The 16,721-nt window shown below is 39.4% G+C and overlaps 1 protein-coding gene across 3 annotated transcripts in view; it reads left to right on the forward strand.

The window, feature by feature from the left end:
- Positions 1-16,721, forward strand: part of fut8b (fucosyltransferase 8b (alpha (1,6) fucosyltransferase)) — a 241,257-nt gene that overhangs the window by 135,468 nt on the left and 89,068 nt on the right. For all 3 annotated transcript variants that reach the window (XM_022684459.2, XM_022684479.2, XM_022684488.2), the window contains one exon: positions 7,641-8,148. In XM_022684459.2, coding sequence (XP_022540180.1) covers positions 7,946-8,148 — 203 coding nt within the window. In that variant the 5' untranslated portion in view covers positions 7,641-7,945. The remainder of the gene's footprint in view (positions 1-7,640; positions 8,149-16,721) is intronic.

Here is a 16,721-nt window from a genome sequence, read left to right on the forward strand (position 1 = left end):
CCAGTGCCCATGCGCGGGGCCTTTGTTTGTTTTCTTATTTCGTGGTTTTCTGTTAAGTTGTGGTCTCCCCTCCTTACTCTTAACTGTCCTCCGATATTTTGTTTCGGCTTTATTGTATTCCTGCTGAAGCATGTTTGACTATGGGGCTTTTTCTAGCGTTTTTACTTTATTTGTGTACTAGAATAGCGCGGTTCGATAGGGTGGCAAGTTGTAACTGAGCACCGGTTCACCCGGCCCCTCTGCCTTCGCTCCGCCTCCCCTGGCCTCTGCTGCTGCTGCGGCTGGCGCGGACCTGCCCGTATCTTTCTCCTCTGGCGCGCTCTCCCTGGAACTTTGACTTTTGCTGAGCTGACTGGCGCGCTCCTGCCTGGATCTTCTAATGTTGCTGTGCTGCCTAGCGCGCTCCTGGTTCGTTCGCCGCTACTGCGCTGCTGGTGCGCTTCTGTCGGATCTGCTGCTGCTGCTACTGCGCTGCTGGTGCGCTTCTATCGGATCTGCTGCTGCTGCTGCTGCTACTGCCCTACCTGGAGCTTCTGCCGGATCTGCTGCTGCTGCTGCTACTGCCCTACCTGGAGCTTCTGCCGGATCTGCTGCTGCTGCTGCTGCTGCTACTGCCCTACCTGGCGCTTCTGCCAGCTCTGCTGCTGCTGCTGCTACTGCCCTACCTGGCGCTTCTGCTGGATCTGCTGCTGCGCTGCCGCGTGTGTTTCTGCCTGGGTCCTCTGCTGCTTGGCCTCTTCCTCCTCCTGTTTAGCTACTGCCGTGCCTGGCCCGGCTTTTGGTAGGCCGTTTGTTTCTGCTGATGCTGCTATGGTTTTCCCCGCGCTTGCGTGCTGTCATCCTACAAGGTAAGGTTCTTCTTTTGCCTTCCTTCCGAAGCCCGTTTGCCCCCGGCGCGTGGATGGTCCTCTCGCGGTCTTTTGACCTTATGGCTGGCCGCTCTTCTACCTCTTTTCTTTTTCTTTTTTCTGTTCTGTCTTCTGTTCGCTGTTCTGTTGATTTTCCGGACTTTTGACTACATTCTAACATTCTACCGCTCACTGCTTCCTTCTTCCGTCGTCTCTTCCCCGACCTCGCCTCCCTTACTGTCACGTGCAGTTACTCATGATTGGGTTTTCACGTATTCGCTTCTTCGTCATATTTTGTATCATGTGCATGTTTGTGTTTCTCAGTGCTTTCAGTCTCTTGCGTTCCATGTCATTGCTCCTTGCACTTTGCTCCGTAAATTATTGATGGCAGTTGGCAACATCTACTGCTCTGCCTAGTTTACGGTATTCATAATGGTAATAATATTGATAGTACTAATAGTGGTAATGGTAGTAATATTAGTACTAATAATAGTGATATTGATAATAATGATGCCGATGTTACTCTTTATTTTGTAGCACCTTCATACGTTTCAATGCAGCTCATCGTGTGCTGTACGTGGAATAAGCACGAAAAATAAATGTGTAATGGTTCATAATAATGCTAGTGGTGCTAGTACTAATTAGACATAATGCTAGAATACGAACTGATGTACAATGAATTGTCCAACTGTAGTATATTATTTATTGGTATATTTATTTATATAAACCATACATAATGATAATAATAATAATGGTACTGCTGATACTCTTACGAATTATTGTACCTGTAAAATGGATTAGTTGTTAAAGCTTAGTTTAAAGGAATATGTCTTCCTCTGCGTTTTAAAACTGTTTGCTGCTGACCTGCTTCCCGGCTTATCTTCTTCTTGCCTTTTCTTTTCTATTTAATCTTATCTTTTCTGTTCTTCTGTGTTTTGATCCGTATATAGTGTGTTTCTTTATTCTTACTGTTCTTTATTTCTTATGAATCGTGCTGTTGCTGCTGGATGTCTACATTTCCTTAGGGCTATTTCATATCTATGTATCTGTATCTTTATCTGTCTCTGGGTTCGCGATTTCGCTTGGGTGCTTTTCGTGTGTTCTCTGTTTGCTGTGTCGTTCGTGGCTTTTCTAGTCTCGCTTTCTTGGTTGTGGTCCGGTATTTCTCATTGTTCTCCTCGGCGCCGTTTCTTCGGCTGCGCTCGGTGCGAGCGCCGCTCTGTTTGTCGGTTTTGGGTATTTATTTCCAAGGGCGATAGTTTGCCGACTGTTGGCTATTAATTTTGACCCTCGCCCCTGGATCTGCCTCTCAGTTCTGTACGAAATGATCGGTGGTGATCGCGTGCGTTTCATTACTTTTTATTTTCTCTGAAATTATTAATAAAATACGTTGTGACCGCGAAGCTGTGATCACGATCCTCATTTAAGTTGTTCTTTCTGCACTCCGATTATGTCATTGCTCAATTTAATTACCTGGGACTCAGTAATTATAAATTAATTTCATAATTGGTAACAAACTTTCTCTCTACAAAATTATTGATGCCAATTAATAAGGAACGTCGTAATAGTCAGATTATCCGAGTTCGTTTTCTAATCCAGCTATATGCTTACTCCTCAAAGGCATTGCAAAAATCCTCTTCCTCAATTTAATATAGCTTGCCATTTACAGAAATAAATCTAATTTACAAGTCTTATATATTCTCCCTATGTTTCCACTGCATACGGCAGCTTTTATGGATTTAAGCGCACAGGCATTTCACGAGCGCGCGCCGACAATATTTATTTGATCAGTTCAATGCCTCACGCTGTCTGATTTAAGCTCTACTCCTTCCTTCATTTCTGTTTGCGCGAAACATTCTGTTGCAGATAACAGGGCCCTGTTTTACAATTAAAATACTAAAAGTGCACTTCTATTTCTGTCTTCACTTCTGGGGCAGCTATCTGCTTTCACGCTCTTCTAAACTTTATGCGCCTCTGTTTGGTTTCACCTAATAGCTACCCTATGGCGAAACAGTGGTCAGATTTCACCTGTCAAATGTCAATTAGGAAACGCTGACCATCTCCATCCTGCTACGCTGGTCGCTCTCTTTAGGAACGACGCAGCCACATCCTCAGCGAAGCTGACGTCACCATTTGCTACTTGAAGAAGACGGGTAATTTCAGCACACCTGTCACACACTTAGACCAGAACTGGACCTACTGCTGAACGCTCAGCGAGCTCATTCAACACTGTCTAAGTAAGTATTATTTATAAGCAAACACTGGAGGCGGTGGAAGTACTACATACTTTAGAGTATGTTAATTTGTGCATCAATCTGGCGATTTAAATGATCTATTATACATCAACATTTGCTTTTGTTTCAATGCTTCACTAACAGTATTAACCAGTATTAAAACGATCTGTGATGCTCTCCCAACACTGCTGATTATCACATGTCTATACCTATAGCTTAATGCATTATGGCCCGTGGTCATTTACATCAACACATGCCAGGAGACAATCTCCTCTTTATCTTGGGCTCACAGCCCAGACGACATGACATGAGGATTATTGCATGTTACTAACAGCATGTTTTTTCAGGGGTCGAACCCCGCGCTCAGCGTTTTACAGGGCGCGCAGCCCGTTACTAACAGCAACGCATGCTTTGGGGGCGGTCCCCGCGCATGAGGGCTCAACGCCCAACCTAGATGCATGTTTTGGCCCTTGGCCCTCACTAACAGCAATGCATGCTTTTCGGGCTCGACGCCCAAGTGTATGAATGTAGAGCCCGTGGCTCGACTGCTCGAGGGCGCACCCCTCGCATAACCTCTTCTCTTTCTTTCTAACCTCATTTTCCTTCTCTCCTCCTTCGCTCCTCTATCCCGTTGTTTCCCTCTGACCTCCTTTAGGCCCTATTGTATAATGTTTTCCTTCTACTATTTCTGTATTTATCTTATAACATATTTGTGCTGTATCTTAGTCGCTTCAGACAAAAAGTCGGCTAAACGTAATTTAATGCAAGGTAATATTATGATCGATGAATACAGAATGAACAAATGAACGAAATAAATAAAAGAATGAGGTAGGCACGCAGCCTACATATTTGTGGCACTCCCCGCGTATGATCGGATGAATACAATGAATGAACGAAAGACTGAAAGAAGGCATGCTACCGTATGTCTTTTGGGGACGTCCTCTACGCATAAAAGAATAACGAAAGATGAAATGAATGAATTATAAGGGCTCACCCCGCTCGAGCTAGTATCTAGAGTATGGAAGAGGGCTCGCGCCCTTGCGCTTCGGGGGCGCTCCCCGCTCAAGGCTCGCAGCAAGCGCATGTATGAACGAGGGCATCGGCCCATACTAACAGCATGGAAAGTTGGCGCGATCAAGCGCATCACTGGGCACTACACTCATGTTAACTCTGCTTGTTATTGCACAGAACACCCACATTTAGATGCATCCAGCATGTGCTCACATTACGCAATTCACAAGTTAAATGATAAATAAACTCACTCATGCATGGGGATATTCATGGTATAAATAAAACACACCACTGTCCACAATCTCGGTGCAACATAAAATCGTAACATTGTATTATGCTATTATTAATTAAACATTTTTTTTTCTATTACAGGAAGTAGAAACCAGGTAAAGATCTGCGGTGGGTATATTTATAATTTATACTTTTGGGGTTGGCTCCGCCCTGTCTTCAGTGTACGACAGGATCTGCAGAGCCCAGATGTATCAAGCCCTGGGCCGATGACGGGCCTACGCCAAAGACTCTAATACATGAAATTGTTTCTATACGACTTTCACGAACATATACGTGTACTTGTTTCGCCTACAAATATTTTGTTCAAACATTAAATAATTCAACTAACTAAATTTGCTTCCGGAGTCGTAATAGTAGAAATGAAAGCGCAGCGTAAGTTCTACTATAGACTCCAATGCTACGTCACCTAATTACCTATCCAATCAGATTTTCTCTTCTGCTTTAAATAACGATCACTCATTCAGTACCTTGCTGCATTTCAGACGCTGTTGGTCGCTCTTCCCCTCCTCCCTCCCCGCCGCCTCCAGGTTGGTCCCGTTTGGTTGCCCGGGGGTTGGCTCCGCCCTGTCTTCAGTGTACGACAGGATCTGCAGAGCCCAGATGTATCAAGCCCTGGGCCGATGACGGGCCTACGCCAAAGACTCTAATACATGAAATTGTTTCTATACGACTTTCACGAACATATACGTGTACTTGTTTCGCCTACAAATATTTTGTTCAAACATTAAATAATTCAACTAACTAAATTTGCTTCCGGAGTCGTAATAGTAGAAATGGGCACAAGAAGTCAGAAAGTCCAGCTCTGTCCTGGGGTGTCCTCTAGACCCAGTGGAGGTGGTAGGAGACAGGAGAATGAGGACTAAGCTTAAGAACATGCTGAAGAACCTATCCCACCCCATGCACTATTCTCTGACAGCACTGAACAGCTCCTTCAGTGCCCGGCTGCTGCACCCGCAGGTCCTTCCTTCCACATGCCATCAGACTTTACAACACACCACGCTCTCAAAATCAGTAATACAAAGCAAGGACACAGGCAATGGAAAAATTGTGTTGTGTTGTATGAGGATAAACCGTCAGTGAGCAAATGAGCCCTTTTATAGGGCTAGTATTCAGGTGATCTGCTTCCTGGAAGTGTCATCTGCTGTGTCATGTGATCACAATTGTGTCTGATGTCAGTGTGTGGTGGATTCATTCTGGACAATGTAGTCCAGAGGCTGCAGATCGCAGGTAGAGCTAAGTGTGGGGGATACGAGAGCGCGAATCCAGCAAAGAGAGGGCTATGGCAAAAGAGTAATCAAAAATACACAAAAATGGGCAGCAACGGAATAAACAATAGCGAGGGCAAGGCAAAAATCGAAAGTTGGAAACAAAAACAAGTCAGTAGCAAAAGGCCATAAACAAGGGAAATGTGATGTAGAAGAGCTTGATAACTACATTCAATACTTGGCGGCATAGAGAGTAAACTGAGGGGTATTCATACAAGACAGGCCAGGTGGAAACAATCAGTAACTGGGGGAGCAGGAACGCCTGCTCCCCCAGCACATGATCAGAGGAATCAGGGAAGTCCAGTGTGAGGGCATGCTGGGAATTAGAGTATTTAAGTAGTTTAGAGTCCAGAGCAGTAAGACTGACACCTTGTGATTTATTTTTTTTTTTTAATTATATATATATATATATTTATATAAAATCAAAAATGGTTCCTATATGGCATCATTCAAATAACCGTTTGCAGCACCATTATTCATAAACGTTTATGTTTTGAAATGGCAGTTTTGCTTGAATTTGCAGCAAGTGAGTGTGTTATACTTTGCTATGATGAAAGACGAGTGCCTAATGAAGGGAGAGTTGTTAAGACAGAAAAGGCTCTGCAGCTTATCTGAAGCTTTTGTAGTGTGATCAGCCATGCTGTAGATTTTCTGCTAATTAGGCTAACTAGCCTAGCTGATGTTAGCTTTGTTCAGAATTAAAGAAAAGATATTTCTCTGACAAATTAACATGATTTATTCACTCAGGAAAAAAAGACCTTGTTCAGAATGTCTTATCAGCGATGTGCTGGTTAGTTTTCATCTCTTCATCGCTTACCTGAAGAGATAATACTTTGTGATAGCATCACAAAACATAAAATGTTTTTTTTTCTTTTGTGTGGCTTAATATCTATGCTTATGGCATTTTTGCTGTCTAAAACCAGTGCTATCACTTTAAAATACAAACCTGCTTGAGTAAATCCTTTTTTTTCAGACAGCTGTATTTCTGTTTAAAAAATCAGTCCACAGAACCTTATTCTACAATGAAGCTGGCTTGTCCAAATGTGCTTTAGCATACCTCAAGCGACTCTGTTTGTGGCGTGTGCTCAGAAAAGGTTTCTTCTGCATTAATTACTCTCCCATACAGCCTCTCCTTGTGCAAAGTGCGCTGAATAGCTGAAGGATGCACAGTGAAACCATCTGCAGCAAGATGATGATGTAGGTCTTTGGAGCTACAACTGTTCTCACCATCCTTCTCCTCTGATTATCTGAGATTTTTCTTATTGTGCCACTTCAGGTCTTAACTAGAACTGTGTCTGTGGTTCTTCCATTTCCTCACTATGTTCCTCGCAGTGGAAACTGACAGCAGATATCTCTGAGATCTGAGTTTTTTGTATCCTTCCCCTAAAACCATGATGTTGAACAGTCTTTGATTCAGGTCATTTGAGAGTTGTGTTTTGAGGTTGCTATGTTGCCACTCTTCAGAGAAGATGTAAAGAGGAGAAAAACTTGTGATTGGCCACCTTAACCCTTTTTATAATTCAGGATTCACTTGTGTATGTAGGTCAAGGGTCAATGAGCTTACCAAACTAATTTTGTGTTCCAATAATTAGTGCCAAAGATATTCAAATGAATAAAACAAGGGTGCTCATTTTGTTTAAAGAATTATTGTTTAAAGCACACTTTCTGTAAATCCTATAAACTTCATTTCACTTCTCAAATATCACTGTGTTCTTCTGCTATATCTGATATATTTAACTGAAATTGCTGATCTGAACAACCAATGATTTATAAAGGAAAATCTTATAACATTATTAGATGTGCCCAGACTTTTTCATACCACTGTATGTGTATAACTTTCTAGAACTGTTCTAGAATAGTTGTGATGTAATAGATCACAAATGCAGATACCATAATAACTGCAGATACTAATATGTGTACTTGCATCTACTGGCAGACCACTGTCCTCTAACTCACAGTTTCATTGTGCTTCTCTTTCTTTGTGTCCACAGTATAATGATGAAGAGAAACCTGATCTTGTGAGAAGTTGCATGAGACTGAAATCCGGAAAGTGAGCTGAAGTAAAACAGGGGGCCGCCAGAGAAAGACCACTGAAACACCAGCTACGTTTACATCCAGCTGTTTTGTCCAGTCACCATGCCTGAGCATCACCAGTGTTCTGATATGTGCACATGAATACATCCGGTCCAGTGAGTGACAACAAGAGAACAACAGGAGAACAGTGCAGGCAGCTGCTCTGAGATGGTCGTACCCTTGCTGTGGTGACCGTGGTGGAGCACGAGAGGTCTGATTCAGCATGCGTCCGTGGGCGGGGTCCTGGCGTTGGATAGCCCTGGTGCTGCTGGCCTGGGGGACATTGCTCTTCTACATCGGGGGGCACCTGGTGCGGGACAATGAGCACACACCCCGCTCCAGCAGAGAGCTGGCCAAAATCCTCACCAAGCTGGAGCGTCTGAAGCAGCAGAACGAGGACCTGCGGCGCATGGCTCAGGCGTTAAGGTACGTGTATATTCAGACCATTGATCGTCCTCTGGTGTAAAGTTACATCCAACAGGGAATAGGTGAAGATGGAAGGACCCCCTGAGCTTTGGAATAAACTTGAAGTGGGATAAACTTGAATGAAACCCTGAAAATGTTGTTTTATTGCAGCAAAGCTTGAGCTAATGTCGTAATAAGATCAGTCAGGAATGATGTTTGGGTTAATAATGTAAATACTACCCCACCAATCTTAGCATATACGCTGCACAAGGCACGTCGCAATGCTCATTACTATCTTACACCCCGCCTTGCGCCCACGTCATTAAAATAGTAAAGATGCTTGTAAATGTATTGTTGTCTTGTCAGCACAAAAAAACACAGGTGCTCCACTGATTAATTAAAACCCTGACAACAGTCAACAGTCAGACATTCATTCCTGTCCTGGCAATGCAGGTGGTCTGTGCACACTCAACATGCTTAAACCCCTGCTTGTTACCAAAACACACACACACACACACACACAAGAACACACAGCAGTGCACAAACACAACTTTTACCTTCACAGCGTGAATGAGCAGGTCAATTCCCTCTACTGAGAAGCTCAGAAGCTCTGTGCCACTAAAATATCAATCCGCCAATGTCAGAGCACACCAGACTCTTAAAGGAAATGGCGAGTGACACGCTGATTGGTTTATTTCCTGATACACCCAAAACACACGAATGATTAATTAACACAATTAGTTCATGCCTTTTGTGCATTTCGAGCCACATAAAGCAGTTTTTTTCCTTCCTCTTGATACCAAACACTCACTGACACGCCCTAAATCAAGCTGTATGGTGTGCGGTTGACAGCTCGCCTATAAATCACTAAAATAGGGCCCCTACACTTTAAAGAACTTTTAACAATGGCAACAGTATCCCATCATTGCCTAGTGACAATCCTAGTGAAAAGCCCTTTTAATGAATAAACCAATATTGACTTGATTTTTTGACAATTTTTTTTACATTTAAAAAAGCATGTCTTTATTCATCAAATCATTAAAAATAAAACTATGTACAATAGTAAAGAATATAAGAAATAACTGATTTGAATAATTGATCAGAATAACGAAATAACCACATTTTTAAAGTTAAAGAAGCTGCTTTTCATTCATTTTATGAGCAAAGCAGTTGTATTCCTACACGCATGCACACTAGAACCTAAATTAATATCACACTTATTGTATTAAGCACAGGTCTCTTTAGCTCTAAACTCCCAGCTGTTGAGCTGCACTGACTGAGTGTGTTCGTGAGAGGAGTTTTAGGGTTTTGTGTCCATTATACTTCTGAAAAAAGGACTGAATATATAATAATAGTTTTCATGCAAACAAAAAAAGGTGAAATAAGTATTTGGTGTTTTCTTTTTCAGTTACTGTTTTCAGGGAAATTCCTACAGACAGTGTAACACAGTTGCACTGGATTGCGAGTGTCTTTATCCTCATGCACAGGTCTTACAGCAGAGTTGCTCTAAACTATATTATGTTTTGAATGATTTGGACAGCCCTCTGTCAGCCTGTACACACTGTAGCTCTATCAGTATCTCCTGTACAGATCCACAGACAAGATTACAGTGCCAGTCATCTCAGTCAGTGCAGACGTCTATCTCTGCAAGGACTGGATATGGGCCAGGCTGTTAGAGATCTTTGATGTGCTTGACGTCAATACGGAATGAAATATATATAAATATATATAGCTGTATAAGTTGCCATTAGTTTGACATCACGAGGTCACATTTTGAAAAAAGTCTAATAGATTTATTTATTGATCGTTTTGCCCAGTGTTGAAATTCAAAAAATAGTTATTAACTACTTGGATATTCCTTTAATTTTAGAAAGTAAAATGTTGTATTTTACCTAAAAAGCAAAGAAAATGTATCTGTTTGTAAGGTTTTAGGCAAAATAGATACTTTCATTGCTGACTTTCTGGTGAGCTGATGCTGGAGAGCAGATTTTAAAAGGTTTATTAATATTAATTGAGTTTTTTTTTTGTTTTTTCATAAAAATGATCAGGCATTTATAAACTCTGATTATCTCAATTATTCCATTTGACTCCATTCTTTTTGGACTCACTCTAAGTGGGTATTTTCTCTAGAGATACTCTGGTGTGACATCACTAGTTCTCATGTGCATTTACGACTCTACTATACTCTACTTTGGCATTTTGGTTCAGTTTCACTTAAACCATGGTACCTCCCAGTTCTACCTCAATAAATTCTGTGGTTATATCACCTGGCATCTGAATAGCATGTTGAGGTTCCTCATGGAAGAGTGGTTTGGGAAAACTGTAACAGCATGCTAATCCAAGTCTTTCACCACCTTATCCATAAGAACAATGTGACGTAACTCCCTGCAGTAAAATGACTGGTTACAGCCTTGCGAACCATCAAAGGCACGACCATGACCCGTTCATCCTTATCAGATTTGGGGTTTGAGGATTAATAGTCTTCCCTGCTGAGATTACTCTCTGTTGTCTTTTCTGATGGAGAAGAAATGTCAGCCAGATGGGTAACCTTGTTAGCAGTCTCTGGAGCATGTTCCTTTATCCTTATTTCCATCCCAGCCTTCGTCATTCTGACATGGTCTTCTGACATGACATATACATCCTTTGTATATTCTGGATCCATGACAACAAAAGCACTGCTTGCCTTCCCGCACTGCAAATGAGGAAAAGAGACCAGGAAGGAAGACATATAAATGCTGTATGATTAGTTTAATCAGTTTTGAATTAATCTATCCAGTATATTTAGTTATATATATTTAGTTAACTGACAGATAATTCACAGATTTGGACAGCCAATTATTTTATATAGTTCTGGGGTCACAAATGATGATTGTATCCGAGTTGTGCATCATATTCTTAAATTCTTCCCAGATTTTACCCCAAATTAAGTAATCTCTAGTTATTAGGGCCAGGCAGAGATTAGACAAGCTACAAATATACAAAAATACAAATAAAAGGTTTATTAAAAAATGTTTAATCCAAAATTGTAGTCAAAAACAGGCAGAGTCACAAGCAAATTATATATATATATATATATATATATATATATATATATATATATATATATATATATATATATATATATATATATATATATATAAAATATAAAAATATGAAAAAAAGATCATACACAGAAATAAACAAAACATGGGCAAGAGAAACACTTTGATTTTCTTATTTCTTACCTCTAACAGATAATGGTTCAATTAGGATAATTCACAATTTTGTCGTAAAAGAATACATGTTCAACCTTTTTTTAATGTTTTACTACTCTTTTACTTTTTAAAGACCAATGTAAAAACATAAGTTCTACATAACAATGAAACATAACATTGCAATTTTGTTTTAGTTTTTGTTTTAAGGCAAGAAGAAAAAGTTTCAGAATGAAAAAATACTTTTAACTATTTTTAATACCTAATTGGATAAGAGGTTGCCTGTTCCAGAAGAACAGAAACACTGAGGCCAGGCAATTACACAATTAAGTACATAATTTACTACAGTACTAGTAAACACGTAGCGTAGGGTAGCTTAGAGGAATGGTGTCTACTTTAACTATATTTTTGTCTACTTTTTGAGTGTGCGTTTTTGAGTCACACCAAATGCCACAGTATCTTTTCCAGCTGCCACTAATGCAACATCACTAGACAGCTGAAAGCATTTGGAGGAGAACGCTAACTGACAGTTCTGACATGTTCTCAGCCCCAGGACGCCGTACCTAAGATGGCAGACTTTGTTGCACGATTTGACTTCAATCATGGCCTAAAAACTTACTTTATATTTTCAAAAATAGTGATTTTTCTAGAGTTTAGGCAATTTAGCTCAAAAGAAAAACTAATCCCCCTCTGGTCTGTAAAAAAACAGTGAATATTTAAAATTTGTGTTTTACTTCTGCTAATACAGTATGTTAGATTTTCTTTTCCTACCTGCATTGAAGCTGTGCTGCAGAGATAGAGACAGCGTAGTGCGAATAGTTTTCCTTTTTGATGATCTTGATTACTTTAAACTTTCCCTCGGCTTCCTACAAAGTGACAAATCATTGTTCACTACTCAGAACACAGTGTGAACTTCCCTCCAGCTGAGTGTTTTCACTGCCTGTGGTTTGGACTTATCTTTAAATGATCTGAATTTCCTGTGGAGACCACTTTGCAGGGAACTATATAGGTTTTTTGACCTACTTCCTCTTCCTCACGCTTCATTTGTGAATGATTGGTAGTGTGTAAATCACAATTGCAGTGTGTTTGATTGTAGTGACTAAATTGTTATGTATTGAACTGCAGTTTTGTTCAGCATGACAGCCTGAGGCTTACTGTACTTTTTATGATGAAATTTGTGTTTTCAGTTTTATTTGATTTCCAATATGTGTGTAGAGTTGAAGAAGTAAAAGAGATTCATTTAGATGTACTGTAGCTAGATCTCTACATACTTTATCACAAGTCACAACATACAATATACAAACACAGCCTATTGAACTGATTGTCTGGCTCAAATTGCTTCAGGGACCTTTTTCAGGACCCTGTTTTTAACAATATTTTCATAATAAACTAAATTCTTACAGATTCACAATAACATTAACATACCTATATTTGTGCATTGCAAAACAAAGAAAAAAATTAACGAACAGTATTTTAATTCGCACATTGAGAGAACATCCACAGTGCAGGAAAAAAAATAAGTGCACTCTTTAAAGATAAAGTGTATAATATCTCTTCTTTAGCAGTAATTCCCTCCACCAAATTTTTCCTGTAGCTGTGAATAAGGTTGTATTTTGAGCAATTCATTCAATTTTCTCAGTTCATCATTTTCCCAATCCAGCATTCTATGGATGCCACATACCTTCCCAGGTCACACCACAGCATCACAGTATAGGGTAAAGTTCAGGAGTCTCAGTCCAAAACACCACTCTTCTCATTTTTTTCCGTAATCCTACCAAGCCATTGTTCCTTTAAAGATTATAAGAGCATGAGACAACAGAGCAGCCCAAACCATGATGCTTCACTGTCTGCTGTTGACAGCAAAAGTTCAAATTCCTCCAAACATATTTTTGTGAATTTGTTGTAAAAAGTCCACATTTGTCTCTGCCTATAAAACTTCTTTAAAAAATTCTTTCTTTTTAAACCAAGGTGGTCTTGGCACCTCTATTAGGGTGGCCCATCTGAAAAGGATTCCCATTTTTTTTTTTCAATTTGACTGCCTAAGGTAGGTAAACAAGTCTGCATACTGTCTGCATCTGAGCCAATCAGCTTTTAGTATGAGAGTTAAGTGTCTTTTACTTGTCTCACTGCAAGAGACTCCAAAATATAACCGTAATTCAATCAGATATACAAATAAAAATAAACCAGTTCACTCTCCATTTTCTTACAAAAGATCATCCTTGGATTGGAGCTTTGATGATTTGATGAATATTCAGTTTCTTTATGGGCATTTTTTTTTTTCAGAAAAGCAAGCTTTATTATTCTCCAGCTAAATTTTATTAACTCATTCCAATGCCTTAATAAGTCGTGGCCACGCCTTAATAATCTCTTTCCCATGCCTTAGGATCTCATTCCCACGCCTTTTTTTATTTTTTTCATGATGTCAACTTAGGGGCTCCGTACATATGTAAATCTGTCATATATTTTCCTGATGTTCTGTAGTAAAAATGCATGACTCCACCTCCCTACATGAAGCTAATCCTTTTCGAATAGGGCTTCAGATAACAGCCAGACCACATAAGTAACGGATGCTGAAATCCATTCTAAAGAATGTACTTGCTTTTGTTCTGCAACTCTATCAGGAAATTAATGTCTAGGGTTTCGCCAAAATAGCTTTTTTCTCATGGTATCTGAAGAACAGGTTTGATATTAAAAGGTGAAAAAAAAAGGTCATAAACATTCAGGTTGGCGCTTGTAGTTGATGCGATTTCCTCAGAGGGATGTGTGGGGTTTGTTCACTGTACTTGGCAGACACAAAAATCCATTTTTTCCCACAGCTGTGATTATTACGTCTCTCAGTGAGGTAGCTGCATGTTTTAAAGCTCCATACTGTAGCCGACCTCATTCTGCCACACACAGATTCAGTTTTATCCTAAATAAATGCAATGTTCTGCCGGGGAAACCAAAGCTTTGTTCCTTCATAAAATCTTCATTTTTCATCACGAGCTGCATATGAGCAAGACATATGGACGTGTACACACACATATGAGTTTGTATACACATCTACAGTATGTGTGTATGTAGTCACATGATAAAGCAAGATATATATGCCTTATGAATATTTATGAACTGAGCATGTATTTCCTCTGGAGAATGTTCTGCTCCTGTTATTACATAGAGGTTGTGATCTACACTAAATCTAAATGTATTAAACTGCTTATAATTGAACATCCAGCTTGTCTAGATGCTGTAGAGAATATTACAGAATATGTAGAGAATAGGACTATCTGGAGCAGATAAACATATTAAAGCTTCTTGCACTATATTTAATAATGAGGGTATAAAGGCCCCAATAGCATTGAGCTGCGGAGCGATGGATCTTCTGATCCTCACATCAATTCTTTTTTTTTTTTTTTTTTTTTTTTGAAACCTTGCAGAAAGTCTTAGCAGGACAGTAGAGGCTGTTGCTCCGGCAAAAGCCGGACATACCTCCATGTTCATACAGATCAAGCCTTTATATAGACAAGAAAAATGTTTTACTGCAATTTACGCTATTTATAACGTAGTAGTTGTTCCCAATAATTTTATACTTAGGGAAAGCTGCAGTTGTTTTAATCATTTTAATCTGACACAACAATAACTGTGAAGAAATGCAGCTTGTTTATACAGCAGCAGGTTTTATCCCTCCCCTTTTACTTCTTATTGCTTTTACAATTCAATCACAGATAACCAACAGGGCCCTGGCTATTCTGATAACATGGGGAAATTTTATTCTGTTCTTTTAATAAAAAATACTGTAATTAACAAACATAAACATACACAGTTCTGTTTTTTTTTTTTTCTTGCAAAATATTCCTAGTAAAACTGTATTATGGATTTTATAAACTTCATTATAGATAAGAATGTGATTGGACTGGTCACTGCTCTGTTAATTAATTTAATTTAATTTAATCATTTTCTCACTAATTATTTTTAACCTGAGAAAACGTTCACCGCCAACATTAGTTTAGAATCATACCTTCTAAAAACAATAATAAAACAACTGTCACTGTCGACACTGTGCTTGATTTTATATGAGTAATAGCATAAGCTACTTATCAATATTCAAAGACTACTTTATAAAAAGAATAATTCAGTGCTAGTCAATATAGTGCTATGAAGCCTCTATGAAGGTAGCCTTCAGATAAAGTGTTATTTCACATATTTAATTGGATTCAGATTTGGTGAGGCAAAAAAAACACTTAAAACCACTATTAAAGCCATTAAACCATTATACTAATATTCAATTTTATTTTTTTATTTCTATAGCGCTTTTTACAACAAAGGTTGTCACAAAGCCGCTTTACAGGAAAAACAGGTCCACGCCTCTTATGAGCAGCACCACAGAGATGCCAATTTTATGGTGACACAGTGGCAAATATTGCTGTCCTATGAAAAACACTTATCTTCATTTTTGTCGATTTTTAGTTTACTACATAATTTAAACAAACTGTCCCTCAGACTGTGCAAAAATTTCTTGATGAACGGACCAATAGAAATTCCTAAAAATGACCTGAAATAAACTCTTTTTACATTGACTTCCATTGAGAGTTGTTTTGGAGATAAGTGTTTTTCATTGGACAGCAACGATATACTCCTTCCACCGGTTTTGATCTGTGTGTCTCAGCAGAAATCAAGATTCATCAGAACAGGCTACATTTTTCTAGTTCTCAAACACTTTTTCAAACACATTTTCACTCATTTTCATTCACAGATCTTATTTTGCTCATTCTGATGGAATCTGAATGCTGCTGATCTAATGATGATTGGCTGATTTAAATAATTGTATGAATAAGTAGGTATACTGGTGTATCTGCACCCAAATGGGATTTAATTACAGGATTAAATAAAGTTTTTTTTTACTTTTACTTTTAAGCAGTTGTGTAGTTAAAGCTGGAGTGAAGGGTGTGCTTGAATTGGCCTTCCCTGACTCTCAAATACATTCAAATCCAAAATATTCACAATCAGCTAAAACTCTCCATCAGTAATGATGTGTTATTCTGACTCCCGGCCGTGCGCTGCCCCAGTGGTCAGCAGTATCGGTGTCCAGCAGGCAGACGGAGGTTAATGAGCTGAGCTGATGGTCATTTAGAGACCAAATTAACCAGCAGCACTTTTTGCTCAAATTGTACATTTCTCTCTCTCTCTCTCTCTCTCTCTCCCTCTCTCTCTCTCTCTGCAGTTTGCTCTTTATGCTCTGGTTTCAGTTTGCACTTTTACTTTCACACTCTCTGCTTCATCTCTTCATGCACTTTATAACTCTCTTTGTTTTCTTCACTCGTTTCTCCATCTCTTAATATTTCTCAACCCTCTATTTTACTTTTAGTCTCTCTCTCTCTCTCTCTCTGTCACTCTCTCTGTCACTCTCTCTCCCCCTACCTCTCT

The sequence above is a fragment of the Astyanax mexicanus genome, chromosome 1 (assembly GCF_023375975.1).
Source record: "Astyanax mexicanus isolate ESR-SI-001 chromosome 1, AstMex3_surface, whole genome shotgun sequence".
NCBI classification, from domain to species: domain Eukaryota; kingdom Metazoa; phylum Chordata; class Actinopteri; order Characiformes; family Acestrorhamphidae; genus Astyanax; species Astyanax mexicanus.